This window comes from Oncorhynchus mykiss, chromosome 15 (genome assembly GCF_057628025.1).
Source record: "Oncorhynchus mykiss isolate SJ-2025 chromosome 15, ASM5762802v1, whole genome shotgun sequence".
Lineage (NCBI taxonomy): Eukaryota > Metazoa > Chordata > Actinopteri > Salmoniformes > Salmonidae > Oncorhynchus > Oncorhynchus mykiss.
The window spans coordinates 62640133-62651315 of record NC_143036.1 but is presented as its reverse complement, the minus strand read 5'-3'; the positions used below and the strand labels follow the sequence as shown (position 1 = coordinate 62651315).

At 41.0% G+C, this 11183-nt stretch overlaps 1 protein-coding gene across 6 annotated transcripts in view; it reads right to left on the bottom strand.

The window, feature by feature from the left end:
- Positions 1-5930: 5930 nt before the first annotated feature.
- LOC110490458 (synaptotagmin-1) overlaps positions 5931-11183 on the bottom strand; it is a 209706-nt gene continuing 204453 nt past the window's right edge. For all 6 annotated transcript variants that reach the window (XM_036944841.2, XM_036944838.2, XM_036944839.2 and 3 more), the window contains one exon: positions 5931-10060. In XM_036944841.2, the coding sequence (XP_036800736.1) occupies positions 9854-10060 (207 nt within the window). In that variant the 3' untranslated portion in view covers positions 5931-9853. The remainder of the gene's footprint in view (positions 10061-11183) is intronic.

The window sequence follows — 11183 nt, the reverse complement described above, 5'->3', positions numbered from 1 at the left end:
TGAGAAAGGATGGCTCCCACTCCCACCTCTGACGCGTCAACCTCGACAACGAACTGTCTAGAGACGTCAGGTGTAACAAGGATAGGAGCGGATGTAAAACGATTCTTGAGGAGATCAAAAGCTCCCTGGGCGGAAACGGACCACTTAAAGCACGTCTTGACAGAAGTAAGGGCTGTGAGAGGAGCTGCCACCTGACCGAAATTACGGATGAAACGACGATAGAAGTTCGCGAAGCCGAGAAAGCGCTGCAGCTCGACGCGTGACTTAGGGACGGGCCAATCAATGACAGCTTGGACCTTAGCGGGATCCATCTTAATGCCTTCAGCGGAAATAACAGAACCGAGAAATGTGACGGAGGAGGCATGAAAAGTGCACTTCTCAGCCTTCACAAAAAGACAATTCTCTAAAAGGCGCTGGAGGACACGTCGAACGTGCTGAACATGAATCTGGAGTGACGGTGAAAAAATCAGGATATCGTCAAGGTAAACGAAAACAAAGATGTTCAGCATGTCTCTCAGGACATCATTGACTAATGCCTGAAAGACAGCTGGAGCGTTAGCGAGGCCGAAAGGAAGAACCCGGTATTCAAAGTGCCCTAACGGAGTGTTAAACGCCGTCTTCCACTCGTCCCCCTCCCTGATGCGCACGAGATGGTAAGCGTTACGAAGGTCCAACTTAGTGAAAAACCTGGCTCCCTGCAGGATCTCGAAGGCTGAAGACATAAGAGGAAGCGGATAACGATTCTTCACTGTTATGTCATTCAGCCCTCGATAATCTATGCAGGGGCGCAGAGACCCGTCCTTCTTCTTGACAAAAAAAAACCCCGCTCCGGCGGGAGAGGAGGAGGGGACTATGGTACCGGCGTCAAGAGCTACAGACAAATAATCTTCGAGAGCCTTACGTTCGGGAGCCGACAGAGAGTATAGTCTACCCCGGGGGGGGGTGGTTCCCGGAAGGAGATCAATACTACAATCATACGACCGGTGTGGAGGAAGAGAGGTGGCCCTGGACCGACTGAACACCGTGCGCAGATCGTGATATTCCTCCGGCACCCCTGTCAAATCACCAGGCTCCTCCTGTGAAGAAGAGACAGAGGAAACAGGAGGGATAGCAGACATTAAACATTTCACATGACAAGAGACGTTCCAGGAGAGGATAGAATTACTAGACCAATTAATGGAAGGATTATGACAAACTAGCCAGGGATGGCCCAAAACAACAGGTGTAAAAGGTGAACGAAAAATTAAAAAAGAAATGGTTTCACTATGATTACCAGAAACAGTGAGGGTTAAAGGTAGCGTCTCACGCTGAATCCTGGGGAGAGGACTACCATCCAGGGCGAACAAGGCCGTGGGCTCCTTTAACTGTCTGAGAGGAATGTCATGTTCCCGAGCCCAGGTCTCGTCCATAAAACAGCCCTCCGCCCCAGAGTCTATTAAGGCACTGCAGGAAGCTGACGAACCGGTCCAGCGTAGATGGACCGACAAGGTAGTGCAGGATCTTGAAGGAGAGACAGGAGTAGTAGCGCTCACCAGTAGCCCTCCGCTTACTGACGAGCTCTGGCCTTTTACTGGACATGAAGTGACAAAATGACCAGCGGAACCGCAATAGAGACAGAGGCGGTTGGTGATTCTCCGTTCCCTCTCCTTAGTCGAGATGCGGATACCTCCCAGCTGCATGGGCTCAGCACCCGAGCCGGCAGAGGAAGATGGTAGTGATGCGGAGAGGGAGGCGACGGAGAGCGCGAGCTCCTTTCCACGAGCTCGGTGACGAAGATCAACCCGTCGCTCAATGCGAATAGCGAGTTCAATCAAGGAATCCACGCTGGAAGGAACCTCCCGGGAGAGAATCTCATCCTTTACCTCTGCGCGGAAACCCTCCAGAAGACGAGCGAGCAAGGCCGGCTCGTTCCAGCCACTGGAGACAGCAAGAGTGCGAAACTCAATAGAGTAGTCTGTTATGGATCGATTGCCTTGACATAGGGAAGACAGGGCCCTGGAAGCCTCCTCCCCAAAAACAGATCGATCAAAAACCCGTATCATCTCCTCCTTAAAGTCTTGATACTGGTTAGTACACTCAGCCCTTGCCTCCCAGATTGCCGTGCCCCACTCACGAGCCCGTCCAATAAGGAGAGATATGACGTAGGCGACACGAGCAGTGCTCCTGGAGTAAGTGTTGGGCTGGAGAGAAAACACAATATCACACTGGGTGAGGAACGAGCGGCATTCAGTGGGCTCCCCAGAGTAACACGGCGGGTTATTGATTCTGGGCTCCGGAGATTCGAAAGCCCTGGAAGTGGCCGGTGGATCGAGGCGGAGATGGTGAACCTGTTCTGTGAGGTTGGAGACTTGGGTGGCCAGGGTCTCAACGGCATGTCGAGCAGCAGACAATTCCTGCTTGTGTCTGCCTAGCATCGCTCCCTGGATCTCGACGGCTGAGTGGAGAGGATCCGAAGTCGCTGGGTCCATTCTTGGTCGGATTCTTCTGTTACGGTGCGTGAATGAGGACCCAAAAGCGAATCAACTTAAACAGAGCTTCTTTAATTACCAAACATAGGTAGGCTCAGATGGACCGGCAGATTCCGACAGGACAGGACAAGGTTACAGCAAACATGACGGCAGTCTGGTTCAGGCATGAATGACACAAACAAACAAGAATCCGACAAGGACAGGAGCAGAAACAGAGAGAGATATAGGGACCTAATCAGAGGGAAAAAGGGAACAGGTGGGGAACGGGGTGAATGGGTAGTTAGAGGAGACAAGGGACAGCTGGGGGAAAGCGGGGGAGAAAAGGTAACCTAACACGACCAGCAGAGGGAGACAGGGTGAAGGGAAAGGACAGAGACAAGACAACATGACAGTACATGACATTAAACTTCTTCACAACAGTATCTCGGACCTGCCTGGTGTGTTCCTTGTTCTTCATGATGCTCTCTGCGCTTTTAACGGACCTCTGAGACTATCACAGTGCAGGTGCATTTATACGGAGACTTGATTACACACAGGTGGATTGTATTTATCATCATTAGTCATTTAGGTCAACATTGGATCATTCAGAGATCCTCACTGAACTTCTGGAGAGAGTTTGCTGCACTGAAAGTAAAGGGGCTGAATAATTTTGCACGCCCAATTTTTCAGTTTTTGATTTGTTAAAAAGTTTGAAATATCCAATAAATGTCGTTCCACTTCATGATTGTGTCCCACTTGTTGTTGATTCTTCACAAAAAAATACAGTTTTATATCTTTATGTTTGAAGCCTGAAATGTGGTAAAAGGTCGCAAAGTTCAAGGGGGCCGAATACTTTCGCAAGGCACTGTATATACAATTCTTGCCACCAACAGAATTCTATATATGTGGTGCATACAACATTCTCAGCTCTGTAGATTTTGCTGCGAAGAGACAGAATCACTAGATCATTTATTCTGGTATTGCACCTATGTAGCTTGTTTCTGGTCACATGTTCAGGTATGGTTAAAAAAAATAGCTTATGTTTGGTAATGCATTATTGTTATGTGATTGCTTTATATAAAGGTAACATGTACAGTATGTAAAATGCGTATGCAAAATGTGTATGTAAAATGTATATACAAAATGTATATGTAAAATGTATATGCAAAATGTGCATGTAAAATGTGTATGTAAAATGTGTATGTAAAATGTATATGTAAAATGTATATGTAAAATGTGTATGTAAAATGTATATGTAAAATGTATATGTAAAATGTGTATGTAAAATGTGTATGTAAAATATATATGCAAAATGTGTATGTAAAATGTATATGTAAAATGTGCATGTAAAATGTATATGTAAAATGTATATGTAAAATGTATATGCAAAATGTGTATGTAAAATGTGTATGTAAAATGTGTATGTAAAATGTATATACAAAATGTATATGTAAAATGTATATGCAAAATGTGCATGTAAAATGTATATGTAAAATGTGTATGTAAAATGTATATGTAAAATGTATATGTAAAATGTGTATGTAAAATGTGTATGTAAAATGTGTATGTAAAATGTGTATGTAAAATGTATATGTAAAATGTGTATGCAAAATGTGTATGTAAAATGTGTATGTAAAATGTGTATGTAAAATGTGTATGTAAAATGTGTATGTAAAATGTGTATATGTAAAATGTATATGTAAAATGTGTATGCAAAATGTGTATGTAAAATGTGTATGTAAAATGTGTATGTAAAATGTGTATGTAAAATATGTATATGTAAAATGTATATGTAAAATGTATATGCAAAATGTATATGCAAAATGTGTATGTAAAATGTGTATGTAAAATGTGTATGTAAAATGTGTATGTAAAATGTGTATGTAAAATGTGTATGTAAAATGTATATGTAAAATGTATATGTAAAATGTATATGTAAAATGTGTATGTAAAATGTGTATGTAAAATGTGTATGTGAAATGTGTATGTGAAATGTGTATGTGAAATGTGTATGCAAAATGTGTATGCAAAATGTGCATGCAAAATGTGCATGTAAAATGTGCATGTAAAATGTATATGTAAAATGTGTATGTAAAATGTATGAATATGTGGCAGAAAAGCTGTAAAAAAAACTAAAAATATATTTGTCCTCCTGTGGAAGGGTTAATAAAAAATAAAAACATTAGATTGTTGACCTAAGAGGTCAGTTCCACATTACTACTGCTGGTTCAAATCCAATGCAAAGAGAAGATATCCTTAAATAATTGTCTGAAAGTTACCAAACCATTATACGTTTATAGAATAAAACCATTTCAACCACACCAAACCCAGGTTCATTCGATGCATTCGATTTCTATCACCAATTCAGAGTGAAAGTTAAATTCTCTTAAGTCATCTGAGAGTATTCCTGGGCTATGTTCAAAGAATCTTAAGTGGATAGTATGCACTTTCAGATCTCCTGGTGGATAACGTTGACGGTAAGTTTTGCAGATGTTCAGATCAGCAAATATGGGTTTGATCTCCATTGTCTGGGCAATAAACACGTGAACTGCTACGAATTTGACTAATGTGTCAAGTATACTGGAGGAAGACTCAGAAGGTATGTGTTACTTCCTTTCACACTGTGTGTTCCCATTCACTTTCTCTGTTAGTCATTTGATAATGTCTGAATGATTGTCGGGTCATTCCATCTCAAAAAGCACTAGAAAGGATTTTGACACCCACCATCTCAGATTGTTCTGAAATAATTGATGTTGTTATAAAAATATAAGATTAACCTTCATGCAACATTATTTTGTTGAAATATAATTGGATCGATGAGGAATTAAACTAGTTGATTGCATCCAAATTGACCATTTAAATAGGGATCACGTAATATTCACTAAATATAGTAGCTAACATCCTTTCTAGCAATGAGTTAAACATGAGGAATCCAAACAAATGGTCAAAAAGCCACCCACGGAACCCCCATTACCCCACACCACTGCTACCCCAACAACCAGTATACAGTATCAGTTCTCTATGTTTGACAAGTAGTATGAAGCTGTGGCTTGTAGTATTGCTTATCCATAATATGTAATGTATTCCCTGTGAATCTGGAGATGTTTTTTTCCCCTCATAAAAAAAATTGTAATTTAAATCACTTGGATTATTTACTGTGAATTTACCAGGTTTTGACCACTAGATGCCACTGTTGCTGCTATACTGCCACACTCTTTTATACATTTTTCTGGCCTCTGTTGATTAAACAGATCACAGCATTTCCTAGATTTGGCTCATTATGAAAATAAATCTAGGTTTTATAAGCACTCAATGTTTATTATTCAATTCACTCAATGCTTCTTACTCTTATGCTGATGAAGGCATGTTGTCGGAAATGTGAATGTCAGTATTATCTGCTCGCACATCAAAATTCAAATAAAAAGTTGGTAAGTGAACCAAACCAGTATCCGGAAAAAAAGAAGCACTTGAAAAGGCTCTGTATCAACAGGAAATAAAACATTTTTATTGATAATTTGTGTATATGAAGTTATATAACAACAGTCAAAAACTCCACAGAATGAATCACTACACAAAGTGAAACAAAACTGTAAAACACCTCATAAAAAATGAAGGTATACACAGCAATATACAGTATCTGTCAGCTCGCTGTCACCGCGAGCGATATGGCAGGAAAAACAGCCCAAACAGTTGTACAAGATTACAGAGAAAATGTCAACACAGAAAATACTCAAGCAGGCAGTTGATATACACAAAGGCAACTAGGATCTTTCTACAGCATCAGACTCTAATACTTTACACAGCTTCGTCTTGAAAGGTTAGAGTGGCTTTTTGTTGTTGTCATTTTAGAGAATCGTGTATGTTTCTGGTCACACAGTGAGATGTATGGGCTTTTCTTGAATAGAATGTGAGGGGTTTTGCTTCCACGCTTTAGTAGGGGGGACTAGTAAAAGTAGCATTACATTGCTGCTAATGGCTTTTCTTGTGGTGAGTTACACAACTCACAATCTGATCCTGTAATGCTGCCTCTTACTGTAGTGTCGTCCTCTCAAGAGTTTGACGCTTTCCTTTTCTTTTGTTGAAACATTTTGATTTCCTTCCCCTTTAAATGCCGATTACAGCCTTTCGTTCGTGATTTAGTCGTACCCCTGTGGATCTGCTCATCCCATTAAAATACTGAGCCTACGTTTTATCCTCGTTTTATTTAAACAAGCGTTTTTTTGTAATTCATGATTTAAGGGATGCACAATAAATATGTTAAATGAAAAAATATATAGATCAAGAGGGAATGTAATTCATTAGAGCACATACTGCTGTGATTAAATGTATGTTCAACGTTTCTGGAATGTATAGTTTATCCGGGGAAGGTCTACCCAAAAGGGTATTTAAATACATATATTAAAACACACACATATCAACATATTTCTGCAACAATGAAAGAAAAGTGGCAACTACGAATCCCACAGTTAATCACCACAAACACACAGTCCATTCTTTACATTCAGAGTTTTCATTTCAAATATAAAAGTATTTTCAACAGGGTTGTAAAACATAACTTATTAATAAAAAATAATCATAATTAGATATAGTATAGTAGATCAGGTTGATACAACGATGGATGACGTTATCATGACAAGATGTGATACGTTTCAATATGATAAATAAATTACTTTTTGGAAAATTATGAAAATATGTACATATGCACTTTCAGAGGGCGAGGGGTCACTTAAATGTTTTCATGTGTGTGTGTGTGTGTGTGTGGGTGTCATATTTTGGTATTTCCCATTCCCAATATGTCCTGAAATTTCTGATGCTGGATCTGTGTGCAAGAAAAAATGAACTAGATAGGAGGGAACCCTTAACAGAAGGATTTTAGATGTCAGACTCCAACCACCACAGATTCTACATGTGCTGTGTCCTAACCATCTCACTGGAGAGGAACACGTCTGACTTGATAGGAGTCAACTTTAAATATTCATTTTTTTCCCTCGGACAAACACAACCCACACAACACTATGGGATGAACATACAAGTATTGCACAGTGCTCAACGAAATGCTGTGTGAATCCCACCACTCTCGCTCTCCCATAAAGCGTTCTATAACTCCTGTGTGTAGCCCTGTCAATCAACCAACCAGCCGCTGCACAGTTATAAGAACTGACGATGCCACGCACTCTCTCAGCATGTGGAAGGGAAATGGCAGTACAACGTCACTACAGAACAAACTTGTCACTATTGATAAAGTCTACACCTCTAAGCACGCACGGCAGTCACAGTGACACACAAAGCTTTCCTCAGAGACGCCTATGGAATGACAAATAGCTTTTTCATAATAGCGCTATCAACTACACAACGACATTGAAAACATTTAGAAGCTACTCCTGAAGCTAGCATCCAGTATATGCATCGAGGTTCCTCCAAGATAAGAGACTTCACGGATTTCATGGATTCAAACGTCTTACTTATTCCTCTTATTGGACCGTAGTAAAGGACATAAAAACAAATATTATCCCCTATGCAGATCATTAACTTTTGCAGTCATTGTTTATATCCCATTGTTCTCTTGGTGTTGTACTGAGAGCCAACAATAGAAAACTGGCTAACTACGGTTTACTCAACGAAGAGATACAGTTATATGGTTGTTGCTTTCATGTACTGTTCCTTTAATTAAATAACAAGAACCAGTCGGGCTCCTGGATAGAAGCTCCCCTGCGCATTGAGCGTCCTGAAATAAGGCCCGTCAACATAGTGTAAAGAAGTCAACAAGCTATTGCCGGTCAAAGACATACAGTGCAAAACAGTAGCCGTACAGAAAGTAAGATTGGCAGTATAACATGGCTAGCTCTATTGCCACTGTGAGAAGGCAACACAAAGCAGAGACTGCTATTTAGGGCACCTTGTGCAGCCAAATACCTTGTTCCCGATAAACCAAAGCTACGACCACTACCTAGTGGGAGTGTGCATGGAGAGAAGGTTAGTATACATGTGTCACCTCCCTGAAAATGGCAGTGTTTAGAAACTCACTTTACTTCCAGTCAATATAATAATCGTATACTGACCCATCAAATCACTCACTTCAGCTTTAATCTAGATTAAATAGATTGAAGGCAAGGGGATGTTATCATAAGAGACAGCCCCATGGTGTTGGTAGATCTCCCCCATCCCAGCCTTTAGCAAATATTGTTTAAAAAATCATGCAGTTTACAAAAAAAAATCAGCTGAATTTATCAAAAAAATTGTCATCTAAAAGTCAATTTTCCATCTTTGGAGACCTTGAGACTCCAATGTCCTGAACATAATCCGTTTCCAACAACAAGGCTATTGAAAGTAAGCAGTTAACAAAATATTGTTCAACAAGCTTAAGGACACAATGGCTACTCCTTGATTCTATTTCATATGGGGTCAGTTTCAGAGGGGGGTTGGCGGAATAGTCGTTTGGGTTTAAGAGGACCGGTCTGTAAAAAAAGGAATAATAATTTAATGAAAAGATGGCCTTTAAAATGAGGACCTATTTCACGTAAAAGTAACTGACTGTGTCACAAGGTGATACCCTGCTCAAGGTAAAGGAAAAAGGCTAACCGGTTTGCATCGATTTGAGAGATCCTCCAGAACATTGTGTTTCAAGCAAAACAAGTAGGTCCTCTGATGGAGAAATGTGTATAAAAAGGTGTATAATAAAACCATTTGCTTGTATACTATCCAGCAGAATATATTTTCCCATGAAACCATAGTAGTTAACGGCCTAGTTTTCTGTGTATTTCAACTTTTTTTCTGCAATGGTTCATTAGTAAACATAAAGCCAGACACCGTCCTTTACAATGTGACTATACTGCCATTAGCATCTTACAGGGTGGAATTGCTTTCTTCTTCCTCTGGAATGCAATAAGGTCAATTTTTTTATCCTGTAATATATAATATCGTCTCTCCTATATCTGCATTTACATCATTTAAAATAGAACATCTTATTAAAAACATCCAGATATACATCGATTAGGAAACGGGTAACAACATACCAACATAAATTAGAAATCATTTTTGCCTGCAGACTGATATATACAACTGTGGTACAATAAATGTCTTTCAGTCATGCGCTATCTATACAGATCATATTGCTTAAAAGGGGGCATTTGGTTAAGGGGAATCAGGGCGTAGAGATGGACAACATAGTCAGGGGCGGGGACTCCCAACCTGACAAATAGAAACACAAATCTGAACATCAGGGCCTAGGGGGTTTGAAAGAACCATTGACAATTACAAAAGAAGACGGTAAGACAAGTAGTATGGAGTTGGTGGGAAGGATGGGTGTTGGCTGGATTGGTTTGACGGTGGATGGACTCATATATCACTGAGGTATTTACACATACTGGCTAAAGAACATTATGGGAAAGGTGCTGAAAGGGCCCTGCCTATTTTTTTGTGGAGAGCTGAGCGTCCACCTCCTCCTCCACCTTCAGCACGTGCCACTGGGCGATGGGTCTCCTGGGGTTGGCCAGCATATCCGACCAGTGGCGCAGCTCCGTCCCCGAGCTGTTGAGGCCCACAAAGACCTTGCCGATGGCATCGTTCTTGCCGATCTTGTCATAGTCCAGAACGGTTACAACAACTTGAACTTTCTGTAAGGGGAAAAGTAGGGAGGAAGACATTGGAAGAAATTATGAGTTTGAGGGATACACACACTGTACACATAACTAAAGTAATGTAGTGGTAAGATTTAAAGCTCACATACTATAGTCATGGACGTTTTATGATTTGTGTAGTGCTGAGACGTTTTCTTGAGCACTCAGTATTCACCCAAAGTAACAGAGAATAATAATATTGTCTCAAGTCCCCAGACAGCCTACTTCCTCTATTGAGCACAACGATTGGTTTGACGGTGTGTGTTCGGCTACCTACGTTGGCTAATTTCTCAAATTCCAAAAGCAGTACAATTAGAATACAAGTGGGTGTAACCTCCACTCTGTCTAATGCTCCTGACTAACAGAGTGGCCTATTTGAGTGAAGAGTGATATGCTCCCTTGAAGAGCCAGTCCTAAGTGCTAATTAGCAGTAGATACCATTTGAAGACTGGGCCTGAATCTTTCCAGAGCCAAACGCACAACAGATTGTAATCTCACTCAGAGGTCAACCTTTCAACCTCAGCATGTGTTTATTCAAAGTGTCTCAGCAACGAGGGGTGATCCGTGTGTCATCTGCTGGAAGGGAATATGAATCAGCACACTAAGAGCTCTGATTAAGTTTCGATCCACATGAGAGAGGAGAGAGGAGCTGCTCTACCTGTGTAGGTGCCGAGTCACTGTTCTCCCAAAGCATGTAATGAAACGCTGCACCAAGTCTCAGACTGTCAGTTGGGGTCAAGTAGCTTTTAAAGAGATAGTTGACCCCCTCAAATCCCTTTTGAGGTATAACAACGACAGGCACACATGTATTTGGGTTGTTCTATCCCTTTAAAGAGAAGGACCCTCTGTGGAGGTGGGAGTGTACTTAGCAGTATAGGCTTCCTCTACTGTCTCCCCTCTCTCTCTCTCTCTCTCTCTCTCTCTCTCGAATGAGTGTGTATGGAATGTTCCGATTGGCATCCTCACAGGCTAGGAGGGGTTAGGCAGCGAAATGAAACGGAGACACATGGAACCAAACTCGTGGTTTGTGAAGTGCTAAATCAATTTGAGGCAATTACTTTTTTATGCCTGGCGTGTTGACGCCTGCTCACAGATAATTCCCCCTTGGTCCAATTTGCAT